The sequence below is a fragment of the Balaenoptera borealis genome, assembly GCF_965194805.1.
Source record: "Balaenoptera borealis genome assembly, chromosome: 16".
Taxonomy (NCBI): Eukaryota; Metazoa; Chordata; class Mammalia; order Artiodactyla; family Balaenopteridae; genus Balaenoptera; species Balaenoptera borealis.
The window spans coordinates 44,352,481-44,373,239 of record NC_138872.1 but is presented as its reverse complement, the minus strand read 5'-3'; the positions used below and the strand labels follow the sequence as shown (position 1 = coordinate 44,373,239).

General features: G+C 52.9%; 2 protein-coding genes across 4 annotated transcripts in view; both read right to left on the bottom strand.

Moving 5' to 3' along the window:
* Positions 1–12,485, bottom strand: part of APMAP (adipocyte plasma membrane associated protein) — a 30,129-nt gene extending 17,644 nt beyond the window's left edge. For both annotated transcript variants that reach the window (XM_082360167.1, XM_082360168.1), the window contains exons 1-2: positions 12,326–12,485; positions 3,528–3,644 (exon numbers count right to left, since the gene is read on the bottom strand). In XM_082360167.1, the coding sequence (XP_082216293.1) occupies positions 3,528–3,644; positions 12,326–12,417 (209 nt within the window). In that variant the 5' untranslated portion in view covers positions 12,418–12,485. The remainder of the gene's footprint in view (positions 1–3,527; positions 3,645–12,325) is intronic.
* A 6,079-nt stretch (positions 12,486–18,564) lies between these two features.
* ACSS1 (acyl-CoA synthetase short chain family member 1) overlaps positions 18,565–20,759 on the bottom strand; it is a 41,865-nt gene continuing 39,670 nt past the window's right edge. For both annotated transcript variants that reach the window (XM_082360166.1, XM_082360165.1), the window contains one exon: positions 18,565–20,080. In XM_082360166.1, coding sequence (XP_082216292.1) covers positions 19,901–20,080 — 180 coding nt within the window. In that variant the 3' untranslated portion in view covers positions 18,565–19,900. The remainder of the gene's footprint in view (positions 20,081–20,759) is intronic.

The window sequence follows — 20,759 nt, the reverse complement described above, 5'->3', positions numbered from 1 at the left end:
CCAATTTAGCGCCCAACACCGCCCCCAGAAGCACAGACCCCACCCCACTCGACTTTGTTGGCAGCACTTTTCAGCTCTCACTTCTCTCTGTCGACTGTCTGTCCCCACAAGAACACACGAGATCAGGAATTTGTTGTGTTTTTTCCCTGTTGTATCCTGAACACCTGGCACCCAGGAGGCTCCCAGGGAGTACCGTGGGAGGGAGGGAGGGAAGAACGGGGGAGAGCTCCCACTTCTCCCCCACCTCGCCCACCAGAGTGGGACAACCAAGGGGGGGTGGGTGGCTGGGGGGTGGCGATGTGGGAACTCTCCACCCCCATCCCCCTCCAGGCAGAGCTCTTCACTCCCTTCCGCCCCCTACTCAAGACACAGCACAACTCCCCCCAAATTAAATCCCCCCGCTTCACCCTCTGCTGCCTCCCAATTATGGCTTTCTACCTGCTTTTCAAAAATACACTCTTGGGTTAACTAAGGAGTTTTATTTCCAAAGGGGGAGAGCAGGACCATGACCTGCAACACACTTGGGTTCAAACTCTGCCCGGGAAGGTCACACCTCCCGAGGCGCAGGTACATGTGTAAACGGAACAACAGACAAGCACACAGAGCAGTGGCAGAGGAGCCTCCCCTGAGACTCAACCTCCCTCTGCCCACGTGTACGCTGCCGGGTTCCCTACACTCAGGAAGTCCTCAGGGAACGGCTGCAGCATCAAACTACTCAGTGTATCACGCGCTGTCCCTGCCCCCAAGGAGCCTGAGTAATCTGCCGCTGGGCGCAGAAGCATCAGGGAACAGCAGACCAGGAGGCCCAGCCCAGCACCTCGGGCCGGCCCAGGTCCCGTGGACTCGCATTGACTCATTAATTGTTAACGCCTATTCACTCGTGCTACTCCCCCTAACTTCAGTCACCACTTATGCTCAGTTTCCAATTTTATCCTGTTTCTCCCCATGGTTCCATCTGATCAGGATCACTCTTTCGTCTTCCTTCCGAGATCGAACTGATGAAATGTCCCCCCGACTGTGAGCTGTGAATGTGTCTCACAAGCATGTGGCCAGGACACGGCCCATGGGCCCCAATTCAGCAGTGATCACCGCAGCCTCCACCCACCACTTTGTGGAAGGACTCAGCTTCCATCCAGAAAGGAACAGAAACATTATTTTTCATAAAAGGATAGGACTGTTTCTGCCATATTTAAACCATATTTTTCAGTTCCTGTAAAATTTAACATAAAAAACACTGTTTTAAAGAAGAGATTTTTGTGGCTATGATTTAAAAAACCAACAGGAATAGTAATTCTTCTAGCAACTGAAAGCTATTACCATTACTGTCAAAAGTATGCATTTTATTAGCAGGGTGAAACTGTAAAACTCAAAGATAATAAATAAATCGTAGCAACAAAGTGCTACAGGTGGTCAGGGATGTGAGGAGCAAATAGAAACACAAAAAATAAAACTCAGGCAAGGCCCACGGGAGACCTGCAGGGGAAGGAGAGAGACAGTGTCCCATGCCCCCTGACCCCTTCGGTAGGGAGACACACTGGGCTCCTCAGAGGTGCTCAGGAAACCTTTGAGCCACCCCAACCCCTCTGGTTCCACGAGCAGACCCTCCTGTGCCGTGAGGACCACTGAGCTGATGCAAGTTTCCTGCGCCCGTGCCAACCACAGGTGACCACAACCACTGTGCTCCCATCTCTCCACATGGAAAATGTACCCTGACGGACACTGGGCAACACCCTCCAGGAATCGGGATGTCACGTGTGTCGTGTCCACTAGTCCCCAATCTTCCTAGCGAGGAAAAGAAGGCTGCTGTGCACAGCAGGATCTGGCCAAGTCTGGCAGCCTTCCCGGTGACTCTGCTCCCTAAGGACTGCCACCAACTGCATAACAAGCCACCCTGGAAGGGTCTCCCCTGGCCTTGCACCCTCTGGGTCTGCCTGTCCTCTGTTTTCCTGAATCCCCTGCAGACAGAGCCCCCAGGACACCTCCGCCAACTGAGCCCCACCAGCACTGAGACTGCACCGCTCGCCCCAGTCGGTGGGTCTCCCCCTTCCTTGCTCATTTTGCTCTGAAGGGAGTTTTACAAAAGTCCCGTTTGCTGCTGTCATCAGCACTTTTCCCCAAACCCCAGATCGTTCCCGTTCTCACCATCTGCCAGCCTTCTGCCTTCGTTCTGGCTTTGGGGGCCCACACCCCCAATGTGGGAGCCAGTCATTCCCTAACTCTGAGCCCTGGAGAGGCCCATCAGCCACACCGGTTTCTCTGGGTTTCTCCTCACCCGGCACATCTACTCCACAGACAGGGCTCACTCTGCACAACCTCAAAGCCTTCCTGACCTCGCTCCCCTCCAGGCTGTCAGGACTTCACACCTTCTTTCCCCGAATTTCTTCACCACTCTGCACAATAAATGACCTCTACTGAGACCACAGGTCTTCGGTCACGGAAGCTCTAATCCTCCCCGTCCCCTCAGACGCCGGATGCTCACCTGCTCCCCGCTGCCTCCTCTCTCCAAGGCCAGCTCCCCAGCCCAGGTTTTGATCCCCAGCTGTGGACACAATTCATGCTCCCGCCTGGCCAACTGGATTATCCAGAAAGGCCCAGGCAGTTTGCATTTGGGGCAGGCTTAGCCGCATCCTTCTACACAGTGAGGGGGTCGGCAGGAGGGAGCCCGTTGGAGAGGACGCCCAACACACCACCCACTATGAAGCCTCAACTCTCACTCACAAACCACCAACGTGTTATTCAGTTGTACCTGTTAGATTCTCTCTATACTGAGACAGGGTTCTTATCTGAAGCTTTTAAGTCTTACATGAACTCACTCACAGTAAACTTCAGACAGCCTCATGACCCTGGGCGGTTCGGAGGGGAAACAGGAACTTACTGAAGCAGACTGCACAGCCCCTGATGTCATAAATAATCACACCAAGAGGAGCCTGGCTCTGCGTGACTGTAATTACAAATGTGAATACATTCACGAGACCCTGAGGTGTATACTATTTTTTCAAGTTATAACGGACTGCATTACCCACAGATCCCCACTGATAAAGAGTAAGTTAGGAAAAACAGAACAGTAATTACAAGATTTACTAAAAATCAGCTACTTATAAATCCTTATTCCAGCAAACATACTTGTGACTGCTGAACAAATAGCACTTATCAATAAAAAAAACAAATCAGCTACTTAAAAAATTTAAAGAAGGCAACTTGAACTTAACCTTCGTTTATGTGTGCTTTTGACACTTCAAATGAATTCAGGTTAATCATCTCTAACACTTAAGCTTCTCTTGTTTGGGATTTTTCTGGTTTTTAATTTTGGTTTGTACAGTTTTGTTTTTAAAACAGTAACACGGATAATACTGTACAACATCTAACTTAACATGAAACACAGGCACTAAAGAAATCACAGATCTCTATTTCCCCTAATAACCTACCTTTCAGAGCAGGTTGGTTTATCAGTCGAGAAGTCGTTTCAGCCCGTTTACTATATTTTGTCAAGCAGCACCCCCAGCCCCCCAAGCTGTGCAGCAGCTCACCTGAGAGGCTGCGGGTCTATGGGAGAGTCCAGCAGCATCATGGCGCCGAGCAGGGGGACGGTGAGGAACACGGCCAGCATCAGGAAGGTGGCTCGGAACACTCTGCCGCTGAAGGAGCTGCCAGAGACAAAGCACACGAAGGCACCGGGCAGGGCTCAGGCGGAGTGGCCGCAGTCTCGGCCCTCTGGGCAGGGGCAGCCCTCCCGCCCGGCCTGCCCGCCACCACCTCCATGCCAGTGACTGAAGGTCAGCAGTGTCTGCACTCCATGCCCTTGCTCTTTTGTTAACCTTTCAGCGTGTGGGACACTCTTCTCGGTTACTTCCCAGGTAGTCTGCTAAGCTGTATCCTGGATCCTCTAGCAGAGGTCAAAAGTGGGCAAACCCAAAGAACTGATGGGCACAAAGTGACAGAGGAGAGACTGGCGCTGAGGCGAGGAGCCACCCTCATCCACGGGGAAGACAGCATCCCTGAGCCACCACCTCTGGCCACCTGGACTCAAAGAAGCAACGCTCAGAGACAAACTCAAGAAGGAAACAGGGCTTCCCTGGTGGCGTGGTGGTTAAGAATCCGCCTGCCAATGCAGGGGACACAGGTTCGAGCCCTGGTCCGGGAAGATCCCATGTGCCACAGAGCAACTAAGCCCGTGCGCCACAACTACTGAGCCTGCACTCTAGAGCCCACGCGCCACAACGACTGAGCCCAAGTGCCACAACTACTAAAGCCCACGCACCTAGAGCCCGTGCTCTGCAACAAGAGAAGCCACTGCAATAAGAAGCCCACGCACCGCAACGGCCCTCCCTCGCCACAACCAGAGAAAGGCCACGTGCAGCAACAAAGACCCAACACAGCCAAAAATAATAAATAAATAAATAAAATTAATTAAGTAATTTAAAAAAAAAAGGAAACAGAAGCAGAACATCCTGAGCATCCAACCCCCAACCATTTTGGGCATCGCACCTCTAAGAGCTCAAGAGGTGACCCCAGCTCTTCTGCCTGGGAGAAGCCTGACAGATACAGACAGTTAGAGAATCTACAAAATCACACCTCCAGGCCATTACTGCGAAAGCCGTGGGGAGACCTGACAGTGCCCTGGGACCTCTAGCAAAGCGTGGGGACAAATGACCACTGGGGACTGAAACTCCTCTCCAACAATCTTCACACACATCCTCACTCACCCTGGACCAGAGAGCACGTGAAGCCTCCTGCTAAGAAATAAACTGACCAGGATCACTGTTTCCTTGCATCAGGGTATTCAAATTCACTGAACACCTGAAATCAAGAGTAACTTAAAGCAAATTAAAATCATGAGCTCCTGGGGGTTTCCCTGGTGGCGCAGTGGTTGAGAGTCTGCCTGCCAGTGCAGGGGACACGGGTTCAAGCCCTGGTCTGGGAGGATCCCACATGCCGCGGAGCGGCTGGGCCCGTGAGCCACAATTGCTGAGCCTACGCGTCTGGAGCCTGTGCTCCGCAACAGGAGAGGCCGCAACAGGAGAGGCCGCGATAGTGAGAGGCCCGCGCACCGCGATGAAGAGTGGCCCCCGCTTGCCACAACTGGAGAGAGCCCTCGCACAGAAACGAAGACCCAACACAGCCAAAATAAATAAATAAATAAATAAATAAATAAATACATTTTAAAAAAAAAAAAAATCATGAGCTCCTAAAGTGGGAAATCTTTTTCTACCAAAAAAAGTTGACTTGAAAAAAATCAGGACTCACACTTAACAAAGCAACTTGACGTGAGGGCAATGTTTCACTTGACTTTTGACAAGATGGTTTCAATGTAGAATGCAGAAATGTGGGGGCCTGGGTGCCAGCCCCAGCTGTCCCAACTACAGCCACGCCACTTCAGGTGAGCTACTGCACCCCAAAGCCCACGGTTCCCCACTGTGACTCGGGGTTTGCGGCAGAGTAACCTCAAAGTCCTACCCGGTTCTGAACACTCATGATTTTAATAAGCAAATAAAGCAGAAAACAAATCGTTCTGCTTCTACTGGGGGTAGGTGGAAATGAAAGAATGACAGAGTGCCCCCTGCAGACACATGGACAGCATGCTGAAGTGCTTGAATCCTGCCCTCAGTCTAAACAGGAGGAACAGACTGTCCTTAGAGCTGCCAGGAGGAACGTGGTGGCCCTGCTGATACCCTGGTTTCAGCAAAGTGAGACTGTGCATGACTCCTGAGCCCGAAACTGTGAGAGAATCAATTTGTGTTGTTTACATTAAGTGTGTGGTTGCTTGTCATGGCGGCCACAGAAAACTAATACAGTTTTTTTTTTAATTTTATTTTATTATTTATTTTTGGCTGCGTTGGGTCTTCGTTCCTGCGTGCGGGCTTTCTCTAGTTGCGGAGAGCGGGTGCTATTCTTCATTGTGGTGCGCGGGCTTCTCGTTGCTGTGGCTTGTCTCTGTTACAGAGCACAGGCTCCAGGCGTGCGGGCTTCAGTAGTTGTGGCATGTGGGCTCAGTAGCTGCGGCTCACCAGCTCTAGAGCGCAGGCTCAGTAGTTGTGGTACACGGCTTAGGTGGTCCGCGGCATATGGGATCTTCCGGACCACGGCTCGAACCCGTGTCACCTGCATTGGCAGGCGGATTCTTAACCACTGAGCCACCAGGGAAGTCCTAATACAGTTTTCTAATTAAACTAAATCTGCTACCTGGAAATGGGGCGCTGCTATAACAAATACCTAAAAATGAGGAAGTAGCTCTGGAATCGAGCTGTAGGTGGAGGATGAAAGAATCGTGAGGAGCAGGATAGAAAAGGTCTAGATTTCTTCGAACTGACTGTTGTTAGAAACACGGACCTTGAAGACTCTGCTGGCAAGGGCTCAGGACGAAGTGAGAACAGACTGTGAGCTGAAACACGGACACGGAAGGCACCGCTGGTGAGACCTCAGGAGGATGCCAGGACAAGGACCAGACCTGGAGGAAAGCAGACCTTGTCATGCGGCAGCAGAGAGCCGGGCTGACTGTGTCCCACAGTGAGGGGGGACAGCACACCTGTACCTGACGAGCCGGGACACCTCCAAGCAGAACTGAGGTGCACCTGTACCTTCATGCACAGGGGACAGTACTGACCTTTGACACTTCCCTTCTGCTAATGAGTGTCCCAAACTGCGCCTATTTTCCCTCTAATAACCTCCAAAAAGCGAGTTTTGTTCCTAACCCCCTTTTCGCATGGGGTTGAGGACGCACCCCCAGCAGATGAAATGCCGAGTTGCCAGGCTCCTGGCAGAAGACAGGTGACCAGGAAGGGAAAATCAGGCAACCCGTCCCTCCCAGGCCGGTCTCGAAACCCCATGAGCCTTCTTCTATCGTGACTGACTCACGTGGTCAAGGGTACGAGAACAGAGAGTATGCAGCGCACACGTGGCACAGATCAGCACTGACCACCAGACACAACAGCAGGCGGGCACGGCCTGAGAGGCCTGCGACGGGCAAGGAGCAAGGGCCCCGAAAAGGGTGACGACAAAGACAGTGAAAACGAGAGGTGCCATGCAACGTGCTCAGGAGGGTGACCGGGCGGAACTGGACCGTCCGCTCCAGGACGAGGGAAGCAGATGGGGCACGGTGGCCGGAGAACGGCCCACTGCCAGAAGGACGAGACCAAGGGCCAGGTCTGACCCCAAGCCCACAGTCACTGCTAGCAACGCCACCTGCTGAGGACAGGAGGAGACGCCTTGACCTGGAGCCTGGAGTAGCGTTTGAAACACTCTGCACAAGCTGACTGTGTCTGCCCTTCTGGGCGTTTCGGGTAAATGGAGCTACCGGTGTGGCCTCTGTGAGCCGCTCCCTGCGCTCAACACGACGTGTCCGGCTTCATCCAAGCTGCAGCATGTGTCAGCACCTCCTGCCAACGTTTATCCGCTCATGTGCTAACGGACACTTGGTGGGAGGGGAGACAGGGAGTGATTACTTAATGGGAACAAGGAGTTTCATAGGATGAGGAAAAGTTTTGAAACCAGAGTGGTGGTTGCCCAACACGAAACATCACTGAACTGTACACTCTGAGGTGGTTCCCTTTATTTTATGTGAATTTCACCTCAAAAAAAGTTAACGGTGATGAAAATATTCTTAACTTAGACTGTGATGACTGTTGCAAATCTCTCTGAATAAACTAAAAACCCCTGAATTGGACATTCTAAACTGGTGAATGATGGTATGTGAATTACACCTCAACAAAGATGTCAAGAAAGTAAACAAAGTCAGTGACCAACTCTGCAAACCGCCCATTCAGAGGCTGGGACATGCATCACTCACTCGGTGCCCAGTCTGTCAGCGTGATGGCCACAGCCAGTGTCTGCACAGCAAGAGGGCATCTGCAAGGGCGCAGGGCAGGAATGACTTGGTCCTGTGGTTCCTTTAAAAGTGGAATCCCAGGGGCTTCCCTGGTGGCGCGGTGGTTGAGAGTCCGCCTGCCAATGCAGAGGACACGGGTTCGGGCCCTGGTCTGGGAGGATCCCACATGCCGCGGAGCGGCTGGGCCCGTGAGCCACAATTGCTGAGCCTGCGCGTCTGGAGCCTGTGCTCCGCAACAAGAGAGGCCGCGATAGCGAGAGGCCCACGCACCGCGATGAAGAGTGGCCCCCGCTTGCCGCAACTGGAGAGAGCCCTCGCACAGAGACGAGGACCCAACACAGCCATAAATAAAATAAATTAAAAAAAAAAAAAAAAAAAAGTGGAATCCCAAAGAGCAGGCCACACGGCACCGCACAAACCCTTCCGCAGGGCCCCCACAAAGAAGGACGGGCCGTCCTGCAAAGGGGGCTGATGTAATCCCCCTACCCCCGGCCCCTGCTCCTCAGGGGAAGGTGCCTTGTGCAAACTCACCAACGAAAATGGTGACACTGGCCAAAGCGCCCCTTTTCCTTGCCGAACACGATTCCACATAAAACAGAGCCTTCCCATCTAGCTCGGACTCTATATTGTTAACTCTCCTTTTCTACACTGTTGTGTACATTTGAAAATCTTAATTTAGGAATGTGATTTAGAGCTTGTGGCAGCGTGCTTGAAGACCTGGTTGCCCCTTCCTACGACGGAGAAAACGAGGAGTCCAGCCAGGACAGAAGGCAACTGCATACAGCTAGAAAGGCGGCCGGAACTCAGACAAAGGCCTGTGTCCACACAGCCCATCCCTGCTCCGGACCCAGCCAGTCCCCTCTTACAATGAGAGTATAAAGAACTGGAGAAGAACCTGGAGGCCACCCAGCCCAGTACTCCTGAGGGGGGCACCTCCCCTGGGGCAGCTGTAAACAAGGCCCAAGATTCTGTCTTGCAGGTTCAAGCCCCCCCAGTTGTGCCTGATGTGCGGCCGGACACCGCTGACCTGATCCAAACCCCTCCCCAGTGAGAGAAGTCCATCAACACCCTGGCTGACCGCCGGCCAGCCCCTTTGGAAAGTTCTGCACAGGGTCAAGTTTTAGAAACAGCAGCTCGGCCCCAGGCTGTTTAATTCCTCACTGCAGGCTGAGACACCTTAGCTCAAAAGGCCCATCAGCGCCAAACTCCAACTTTACATATCCAATTACTTTAAAAATAGCCCAAACACAAATTTTTAGCCATTTAGAGCCTGCCTGCTTTGCATTCTCTGTGAAACCTCACCAGACAGCTATTACCCATCGATAAAACAGAGCCTCGCCACTCCCACCCCACTCCTGCCCTTGGAGCTCTCTGACCACCTGCCTTGACCCGGGAGCCTCTCTCATCCCCTCCCCCGTGAGATTCCCCCACACGCAAACCCGTCAGTGTCACCCATGAAGCTCATGTGGCTGCTGCCACCCCACAGTCACATCACTTTCCTTCATCAGCCCCAGCATCCCTCAAACCCGCTCCATAACACCAAAAAGGGACTAAATTTTTAATTTTGGTTCATTTTAATTAATTTAGACTTAAGTAGCTACATGTGGCCAAGTGGCTGCCACATCAGACAGCACCACCTGGGAGCCCACAAGCATTTAATGGCCACCTCCCTACACGGCAGGCATGCCAGGCCCCATCAAGTTCCCGCCCTCCGTGCATCCTGGTGTAAACACGGCCCGCCAGGGAGTGACAAGCACACAGGGGAACAGTACGACAGGTTGGGCAGAGGGTGGGGAGGGCTCGAAACCCATGAGCTCTGCCCAGAAACTTCAGGAGAAACCACTGGGCAGAGCCATGCAGCCGAGGACACACAGGACTCAACGAGCTCTCGGCACAGGCGAGAGCTGCACTCCCCTGGGCACTGAGCCTGTAACTGCTGGGTGCACAGGTCCTGGGGGTGAGGTCGGAGGGCTTCCCACCCAGGCTCTGGGCACACGGTTGTTTTAGCCCAAGGTTCATTAACTCTTTGGCAGGTCCATCTCACCGCCAGCTCCTGTGAACTCACAGTCAGCCACAGTTCTGCCTCTCCTGCCCAGCTGCCCCCACCGCACACCTGCCCTGCGTCCACTCAAATAAAGGACCCTCCATTCATCCGACAAAGTGCTGCACGTGCCCATCCTACTCTCCTTCCCAATCTGGGCTGACACATCCGGAAGGCCAGCAACTTCCCTCCCAGGTGCCATCTGGGAAATCAACTTGTTTGCCCCAACCTCTACACCTGCACCCTGAAATTTCCTACAGTCTCTAAGGCAAGAGAGCGATCACAGTGACGCAACAGGATTTGACAACTACCATCGGCTCAGCCACGACTTACAAAATCCTGTTGCAGCACCAGCCAAATGCGGCGGAGGGCGTTCTCTAACCACTTCTGCACACAGGACATCAGGGCCTTGAGTCGCAGAAAGAAGTCCTGACCAACAGACTCAGTGAGATCAAAAAAGACCTGTGATTTTTATGGAAAACCTGTTAGGCCCAAATCCAGGGGAGACTGGAACCCAAGGTGCCAAGGTGATACCTGGAACCTGAGAGTCACACACAACTCTTCTCAATGCTTCTCACTGTCCAGCGGCCAATTCTGTCCTTCATTCATTTTCATGTCACTTGTGACTCCATTCCTCTGTAACTTTACATAAACCACGTCACTCACAGAGACCTCAACGACCTCATCAGGAAAAGACAGCTAATGCCACCTTTCATGCCAAGAGTCAGGAGACTGAGCAAGGTATCATTCAATGTCCTGTCCACCGAAATCTATTGTCCTGCTTCTGTTAACTGAACAGTATGTCCTTCAAGGCTTCCTTTACTCTGTTCAGCACGTCTGAAGTTTACTCTATCATCATCACGTTTCTACTTCCTTCAGATTCCTTTACTTCACCCATTATACACAACGTTTTCGCGTCTTAGGGTGAACCCTCAACTTTTAAGGTAATTCAAGATGACAATCAGATGAACTACTAGAAACCACCACAAAGAAGTGAAAAATAGAGAAGAACTGCATGATAAAAATAAGAAAAAACTAAAGAATTACAATATACACATAGGAAAGAAGGTGGGTGACAGGAAAGAGACTGTTACAAAGATACAGAAGAAGAGCAAAGAAGAGAAAGAGGGAAACACAGGAAAGCCAAGAAAATGTCTTAAATCAACACAGTGCAAAAGGCACCCAGGGAAAGACCAGCAACAGGTGAGGACTTTGGAACATTCGATTAACCCTACCATTAAGGAAGAAACCCCCAGAGAAACTGAAAAACAATTGAATTAACTCTGCCCTGGGGCCTGAAGTGCCTGGGGGAGCCCAGCTGAGAGTTGGGCCCATGGAACGAGTGCCCTTGGGCACTCTATGCCCTGCACCTCCAGACAGACCCGGGCTGGCTGCTTCCTGGTCTCCTGGGCATGAGTGTGTAGAGACTCGGTGTTGGCACAGTTTCTGGACCACAGCACTGCCAGTCGGATCATGTCTACTCTAAAGGCTCCTAAGTAATCACCAGATGATTTCACAACACCCACAGTCAAAAAGGCGTCCAACCTGTCCTGGTTTGCCCTGGGTCAGCACTTAGAGTCCCACGTCCTAAAGTCCAGGGCAAACCAGGAAAGCTGATCGCCCTACAGTGAGGGCTATATACGGAACATATATCTGACCTTTCCACTGATCCCGAGACTCATATTATTGAAAACTCTCCATGAATCTCCTTTCTAGAGCCCAAACGCTCCTCTCTGCTATGTCTCTCCTTCAGATGTGTTCCTCTCATTATCATCAGGGAATAAATTCGGTCTCTCTCGGCAAAAGCTGTCCCGCATTCAGTATGTACCACACCCGCTGGCACTCCAAGAAATAGTCCCAATATTTCTATCAACATATAAGTCAATCAGTTCCACACTTTGAGCTTGGTCTGTGTGGGGCCTCTTGGTTCTTCCTAAAAATCCAAAGTTAGGACACTCAGGGCATAAAGTTAAGAGGAGGATTTTAAGAATTTTAAACGCTTATGCTTCAGTTTTTAGCTAACAAAGCAAAGCATATTTAAATTCCGGAAGGGTGGTAAAAGAAGCGAGACCAAAGACCTGAGATTTCCTTTATTAGGCACCAACAACGACAGTACCCTATGCATCTCCGTCCCTACCAGGAAAATGTGCAAGGCTGGACCCTCACAAAAACTGCCCAACAACGTCCCTTCTGCTCCCCGTTCTTCCTGAAGGCGCGGAAAGAAGGGCAGGTGCGGAGGCCCTCTCCGCGCGCCCCGGGCTGCTCCGCAGAAGTCCCCACGGGAAAGTGCGGCCGGGCCGGGGGAAGGGGGGCCCGGGAGCCGGGCAATGACCGAAGGGCCGCAGGTGCACCGCGCGGCGAGAGCCCGCTTCCTCCCGTGAAGCCAGGCCCCCGGGGACTAAACGAGGCGCTCGCCGCTGTCACCGCCTCGGGGTCACGGTCCCGCTCCGGGCCGGGCCTACCTGCCGCCCTTGGCCTCCGGGACCCGGGCATCGTCCGTGACGACCTGCGGCCGCACGGCCCGGCGCTGCCGCACCCCATCCGCCTCGCTCATGGCGCCCGCGCGCCTTGCTGCCTGGGTCGCGTCCCCCCTGCCTCCGGCCAGGAGCGCGGAAGTGACGAACAGGCCCCGCCTCCCTCCTCGGCAGCGCGCGGAAGTGACTTAGGCCCCGCCCCTTCCGGCCGCTGGGGCGGGCGTTGCTGCAAGGCGCTTCTCTGCGAGTCCGAGCTAGCGCGCCATCCCGGCGGCGGCTTCTGGGGTCTGCATCGCCGCGTCCTCGCCAGCCGTCCCAGCCTTTCACGTCCGGTCTGACCTCGAGGCGGGGCCCACCAAGAATCCCGTGGCCGTTTCCTAACCGATGGGGTTAAGGGGAAAACGCGCCGGAAAAGGGCAGCCGGCCGTGTTCGCCGTTGTGTCGGTCACAGCGACGTTGGGCGGTTTGTAAGCGTGTGGACAGAGCTGTCGCCAGGAGCGGCGGACAAGCCGAGGGCCGGGCCCGCCGACGGACCCAGGCGATCTCCTCCCGGAAGAGCCGACTCTAGCCGGTCGTCGTGAGACACTTTGGGGTTTTAATGAGGAATTTTGCCGAAGGAGACCAACGGGCTCGTGAGGGCGTCCGGCAGATGACGGAGCTGAAGTTGGATGGAATTGGGGAAGACACTGGGAGGAGGCTTTCCCGGCAGAGGAAACCGGCTCCTGTTACTGTGCAGCGTCTCCAGAAAAGCCCACTCAAAATGAAACCCTGAGAATCGATTTCCTTCCTACTAGGCAAGGCGGTCCCCAGGCCAGTGTGCCACGGCCTTTCTGGGTGCTCAAGGGCACCGGACTCCCACCCAACTGTCCCCAAGAAAAGCTCGGAAGACCCAGCGTAGGGGAATGAAGAGTCCTTGTGTGAATCCAGGTCGGCAGGGTCCCAGATTATAGTTCAGGCCTTGGCAACATCTTACTTCATTCCCTGCGGGATGCAGCCAGTACAGCTGCTCTGCCAGGGATGGTTTTAACAGCGCTGCATGATCGGCCCCTTCCTACCTGTCTGGAGTATCCTTGCCCTGAATCCTGTGTTTCACACACTCAGGATTGCTTGCTATTTCTAATTCTGTGCCTCCCTGCCTTGGTCCTTATTGTTCCTTCTCTCTGTGATAATGCTTTCCTTCACCTCCACTTGGTCAAACCGGTTTTATCATTCAGGACCCACTTCATTTGCTGAAAATCCTTCCCCTAATTTCACAAGCAGGACATCTTCCTTGTGTCTAAGGCACTTTCACTGGAGCTATTTGTTTTCCATGCCAACTGAAAACAGCCAGGAACATGGCTGTACAAGAAAATAATAAAAGGTTAGGTTTATTCAACTTGCTGCAGCAAAGGAATGCACCAGAGGACACGTGAGTCTCCTCAAAACAGGGGTGTTATGGAAGGGTCCTCGAGGGGTGTGGGGCTGTAGTTGGCCATAGATGGTCTTGGCAAGGATGGGTCAGAATTTATAATCAGGAGAGCCGCTGGAGGGGTCAGTGGTTTTGTCTTGGAGCACGTACTCTGCATGAGCTGAGTCACGTGTGTTGCACGGCATGGTTTAGTCCTGTTTTTCTGTTTGGGTGTCATGGTCAGGCCCACTTTGCTAGCTGTGGTTTCTTTCCTTCTCGGTCCCCCCACCCACCCTCCAGCATAGCTGCCACCCCGTTCCTGGCAGGGGGAGGGGACCACTATGATTGGTTAGATCAGGTCCCTGAACCTCAGTGGTGTTGACAGTTTGGGCCAGATAATTCCTTGGAGGGAAGGGAGAGGGAGGAGCTGGCCTGTGCACTGTAGGATGTTTAGCAGCGTCCCTGGCCTCCACCCACTAGATGCCAGCAGCATCCCACCTAGTCGTGAAAATCAGTAACGTCTCCAGGCCTTACCAAGTGTCCCATGGGTTAGACCAACCAGAACCCACTCCCCCTCACCCTGAGCCTGTTCCAGCGGTGCTGCTTCCCAGTCACTTGTTTTTAAGTCACCTGTGCCAGGAGGACCGTCCCAGGGGTTAGATGCCATAATCAGAGTCTTGAGGCCTTCACAGTGTCGGCAACTGGACTGAAAGGCATGACATGAGGGTGAAAATAAACACGTTTGCCAGACAGCAGTGGCAAGTGCCCCAGCTGGTCACTGATTCGTGTTGCCCCAGGATGCTGTCCCTCTTTAAGACAGGGGTTCTCAACTTTAGCTGCATATTAGAATCATCCAGGAAGCTTTGAAATATCCTGATGCCTCAGTCCCATCCCAGAAATTCCAATGTAATCGGTCTGGGTTGTGGCTTGGGCATGGGTAGTTTTAAAGGGTCCCCAGACACTTTTTTTTTTTTTTTTTTTTTTTTTTGGCTGTGTTGGGTCTTAGTTGCAGCACGCAGGATCTTCATTGCGGCATGTGGGATCTTTCACTGAGGCGCACGGGCTCTCTTTGTTGTGGCGCACGGGCTTCTCTCTAGTTGTGGTGCACGGGCTCCAGAGCACGCGGGCTTTCTAGTTGAGGCGCATGGGCTCTCTAGTTGAGGCGCGCCGGCTTAGTTGCCCCGCGGCATGTGGGATCTTAGTTCCCCGACCAGGGATTGAACCCTCTTCCCCTGCATAAGAAGGCGGATTCTTTACTACCAGGGAAGTCCCTCCGCAGACACTTTTAAAAGCCGAAGTCGAGCATCACTGCTTAGAGAAGAAATAAGAAATAAAGACATATATACAACATTCCAGTTTGGGGGGGACAGGGGTCTGAGTCCAGTATCCCTAAGATTGGAGACCAAGAGAATCACCCCACCACCACTTCGCTTTGGGAGCCTCAGAGACTGCCTGCGGAAAACATGTGAGAGGCAGCTCTGCGCCACGAGGGGCTGGGGGGGACTCAGGCATGACCCTGAGGACTTGGGACCGGAGGGGCTGTGACTTGTCAGTGGGAACACAGATTATGATGAGGAACGGGCTGGGTGGCTTCCCACACGCAGGCAGTGTTTCCTCTCATGACCTTGACGGGAGTTACCTGGGTGTTTGTTTATGTCAATTTGTTAAGCTGTACATTTATGTTTTGTATACCTTTCTATGTATGTTTGTTATATTTCATCCCCAAAAATGTCTGAAAGAAAGCTGTTGCCTAGTTTGAAAGCTGTCTTTGTCCAGATCACTTTCGTAAATTGAAATAGAAGGAAATGCATTTAGTGTTGGGCTTGATCAGTGATCCCCGAAACTGGACCAGGGCCTGGCCAACTGTGCAAAACACCTGGGAATTGTTAAAAGTCCAGATTCCCAGACCCCAACCTCCCAAAGACACCGCATCCTGACACCATCACCTTGGAAGATAGGATTTCAACATGTGAATGGGAGGGGAGGGGGGCAAACATTCACGCCGTTGCAGGGGTCGAGCATTCCTTTTGATCCCATGGTGCAAAGATGGGCGTGGATGCCCATTTCAGTCTTGTTTGTGATGTAGACAAATTGGAATCACCTCAGGTGTCCATTAATAATGGTTAAATAAATGCTCATATTCAGTGGTTTGCCATATGCAATCAATGTAAGGAATAAGATGGGGAGATACTTGCATTATATTGGGAGGGAACAAACAAGTACAAAGTAGTATGTAAAGGGCCTCAGTAACTTATGGGAAATGCTTGGGTGAAGTGGATGTTGGAATTCAGAACCTTTCACATTTAAAGAACATTATGCATGACTTTCTGTTCGTGTGATGGCAGATTAGATAACTGAGACAACTGGCAGTGAGGGCGATGATGAACGAAACATTTGAAACATCAGCGTGAAGACACTGGCAAGCCCAGCATGGTGATCAGGTAACAGAAAGGGTAGAGAGAGGCCCAGGAAGATGAGCCCAGGGTCGGGAGCCACTTTTTCCCCCGAGTGCGTTTGCAGGTCCAGAGGAGGAAGTTGAGAGGCCAGCCAGTTCCGAGACACATGTATAGGATTCCTCGTGAGTCCTGCGAGGTCAGCAACGGTTGCCATGGTGTTAGTTACCCTCCTTCCCTGTGTCACCCCCATCCCTCACACTTGTTCCTGGAATCACATTCCTAAGTAAGAACAGGGAGGGCTGCATACAAGCCTTTATCTCAGGCTCTGCTTTCAGGGCAGTCGAGTCCAAGGCAGGCAGAGAGACTAGAACATGAGAAGTTCCAACATATGGGATGTCTGCGTCCTCAGAAAAGAAGCGAGAATGACAAAAACCTTATTTAAAGATATAATGAATGATGGAGATATTTCCAAAATTGATTCAGGTGGACATCAAGCCACAGACCCAAGAAGCCCTATGGAGCCCAGGCAGGATGAATAAAAACAAGTCAGTGAAAAATAAGACTGTGGAACCAAAGACAAATGGTTTTCACAGACCAGAAAGGATCTGTTTGCTTGGTTTCACCCTGTTACGCAGCAGAAATTCCCAATGATGAAGGAAAAGCCTCTAACTCAGAGTGGAGGTCACCACCCTGCCTCCTACCCCGCGGAGTCACTGCCTCTGGGAAGGCTTTCTCTGGGCCTGCACCTGGGTGCTGCTGTCCCCGGCCCAGATACCAACACAGAGGCCAACAGTAAGATGCCTTAAAAATTATAAAATACAAATTAAATGTAGATGTTCCCCTAAGCTCTCCCAGGAGGGGATCTGAGCACGGGGGTCAAAGATGGAGTCAGCTCCATCCAAACCCAGCTCTGCCACCTTCCCGCCTCCTCTACCAAGTGAGGACAAGTGTCTGCTCAGGAGGCGCCGTGAGGATGAAGCGGGCTGAGGAGTGGAGCACCTGGCAGGGCCTCCTTGCCCACTGTGCTCAGCAGCAGAAGCATTTCTGTTCCGACATTGGGTATCGTGAGGGCTGGAGGTGGGGGCAGGTCAGTCTGCGAGGACTCGAGTTAATTTCACTCGAGTCAGGCCGAGGCAGTGGGGTGAGAATTCACACTACCTTTCCTGCACTACAGGCTCAGCCGCCGTGGGTGAGCCGGGACCGGCATGTGCCTGAATCACCTCGAGATTTACCCTTAGATAAATGTGCAGTCACATCACGACGGTCTCTGAGTTCCGCCTGGTCCCTGCGCTGCTTCCACACCATCCGACATCCGTCTCTGCTCTGCATTCTGCTTCTTGGCCACTCCGAGCTGGGTCTTTGTTAGGACGTTTCAGCCTTGACAGAAGATCCAAAGCAGGAGGTGAAGCCTGGGGCCGGGGTGGGCAAGAGAAGCTCAAATGTCCCTGCGCATCCCCCGGCTGGGCCCCAGGCAGGCCCTGCTCGAGGCTCACCTCCGCATCCTGTCCTCTCTCAGTGGCCTGATGCATCACGTGGCCAGGGACTGTCATGCTGGGAATGACCTTCACAAGCCCCCAGCAGCCAGGAGACGAGATCAGGGTGGCTTCACCAGAAGGGGGCGCTGGGCAACTGGACTTGTTAAAAGCTTCTGTAACCCTCTCCTGCTGCCCTGCCCTGGGCCAGACTATCCTGATAAGAGGGAAGTCCTGCTGTGACTTCCCAGGCATCCAGAGGTGCAGATCTGGGTTGTTCCCCGGTGAGCCGCCTTTGTAAATTCAGCATCCTCCACAGCCTCCCTCCCCACACCTGGGGCTCGGGATGGACGCTGTCCCTGGGACAGCCCAGCTCCTGCTCTGGAGGAGCATTTCCTGTCCCATCTCTCAGGGCACCAGTTCAATGCGTTCTTCTCTAAAGCCTGCATCTCATCCACTGAAGGACACAGAAACCCTGGGCAGGGGGTGGGTCGCAGGCAGGCTGAGCTGCTCACCTGTGGGGTCTGCACGGGCGGTGCTTCCTGGGTGTGGTTTTGCATCCTTGTTCTCTGTGCTCTAGACCAGCACCCACGGCCAGGGCTCCATGTGACGAGGGGGTCTCGTGTCGTCCAGCCTGGTAGCTCCTGGCCACGTGGCACCTGAGTAGTTAACTATGGCCACTGCCACCAAGGGACTAAGTATTTTATTTTATTGTTTTTTTTGCTTATATCTAACTAGCCACCTGTGATTAGTGATTGGCCAGCACAGTGGTCTAGAGACAGGTAAGTTTACCAAATAACAGTCTAAGATAAGTGAGCGCTTATTGTGTATTTCCTCCCCATAAGACAGTGAATTTTTTAAGTGTTCTCTGTTGAGTGAATAGGTCTCTTCCAGTTTTGTTCCAAGGATTATATTCAACAACAAAGAATAGCGTTATTTGATCAAAAAGCATCACCACAAAAAAGAAGAGAATGAACAAAATAAAGCTTTATTTGAACGGCCCTGCACATCATTTTGAGGCCCTGGTCGCTGTCCCAGTTTATAGCTGTCATTTCATAAGTAGCACCCTAACCATAATCCGCCAAGTCCAGCAAACTGCTACCGGTACAGGTGGTGAGAGCTGCCAATCTGTGTGCTACAGCCAAGGCCACCCGTCCTCACCTTGTCACCGAGAGGCCAGCACAGCCACTTACGGCGGGTGTTGAGCACTCCAGGTCCCCGCGAACACGTGCACAGCTGCAGGGTACCGCCCTCTGTGGGGTGCAGGTTGGAGCAGCCCTCCTGTCCTCCAGGACCCAGCTCAGCAGGCCACCCTCCCAGCACTCCACAAGTGGGCCCTCTCATGCTTGGCTATCAATAGGCACTTTGCAACCTAATGGTCGACGTTGTCTTGCTAAGTCCAGAGGACCCAAGGCACGTTGGAAAAGGGAGAGACCTGGCTCAGAGTAGGGAGGTAGGGCAGTTTTCAGGGACCCAGTTCCGGCTGCATTACTGAGTCCCTGGCTTCCCTGAACAGCCCTAGGCATGGAGCACGCCAACTGGCTGCTGAGTGTCCAAGGCCGGGGGGAGGGGAATGTTTCCAGACCGCAAGCTGCAGAACCACATGTGACCGGAGCCCTTCAGAGCTGAAAAGCGCGCCCATCCCCACAGGTGCTTTTAGCGGTTAGATTTCATCACACACAAACCAAGAGAAGTGGAAACATACACCAAAAACAGATGCTGTGGGCTTGAGAGATTTCAAGATGGCTGTGTTCAGACGGAGGCACAAACATTTCCAATTCGGATTTCAAGTAGGCCAAACGGTACCCAAAAGTGCACCCTCCAACCCTCCACATTTCCCCATGAGCAGAGGCAAAGAAGGAGCTTTTCGTAACTGTTAAGAAGAGTGTGTACAAGTAAACCACACATTGCATATATGTGTTTGCACCATTTTTCTTTTGAAATATAAAAGTATAAAAATAAAATTTCCACCTTTCGTTTCTAGAAACACCTGGAGAAAACATGACTGCTTGTAGTTTCCAGTCGCCTGAGCAGGCACAGGGGCTCCACCTTCCTGTGCTGTCGGGAAGACATGGGAATGGAGGTGACGGACTTTTCACCGGGAAACCAAATTCAGGGCAAGTGGGAGAAAGCTCACCCTGTGTGAGGACCTGTCATGGGTCCCCACGTAGAGGGAAGGCAGGGACTTGGGGCTTCGTGTGGAGGGCAGTGTGGGTTCCGCTGGGGCGTCTAGGAACAAGCCGACTCGGGAGCTGTGTTCTAGGAGCGTAATTTCGGGGCCTGGCTCGGGGTCTCGGCAGAGCCATCGTCACTGGGCGGCCCCCCGCTTGTCTTTGTACTCCTGGTAGGCGCTCAGTATCTCCGTGATGACAGTGGGGTCCTCCAGTGTGGTGGTGTCCCCCAGGTCCTGAGCTCTGCCTGTGACGATCTTCCTCAGGAGCCTCCGCATGACTTTTCCAGACCGAGTTTTTGGAAGACGTTTCACTACCTGGCAGGGAAGGCGTAGCATTAGACTTTGGGTGGTGCCCAGACTCCCAGCCCGTGTCCGATGGCGTTGAGATGAGGAGGGTACTGCTCAAGGGAGGACGCCCCTCCCCGGGGACCCGACAGGAATGGCTGATGTGCAGCCCACCCCAGAGAACAGCGGGGCGGTGGCCTCTGGTTTTACCTTCCTCCATCTGGACCTAAAGCTGAAATCAGCCGTGGTCAGGGGTTTAGCTGAGCCTCCACCAGGGGGCTCTCCCCTACCCAGGTGGACCTCACTGCCGACACGCGTTTCTCCTGCCCGCTACACCGGGAGGCTCCCAGGCATTCTCGGGGCGCCTTGTCTCCTCCCCCCGCCGGGGCCATAGTTGGCTTTTTCTAACATAAGAAGCAAGGGGTGCTTAAGAGGAAAATGTCTTGCTTAGTGTTTGAAACTTAGCCTTTGCCATTTTCCAACTACAGGCATCCAGCGTCAAGGCGATATGTTAAGGGCTGCGTTTGGGGCCTGTAACAGTGGCCTCTCTTTTGAAAGAGTCCAGTTAACCTACGGGGAGTTCAGGTGAAGCTCTGGTCACCGGGCCGACAGTCTGACCTTGTACGGCACCGAGTGAAGCTGGGCCCTCCTGCCACCGAGGCCCAGCTCCCAGCCAAGGAAGGAGTGAAAAGCCAGCAGGGCTGAGAAG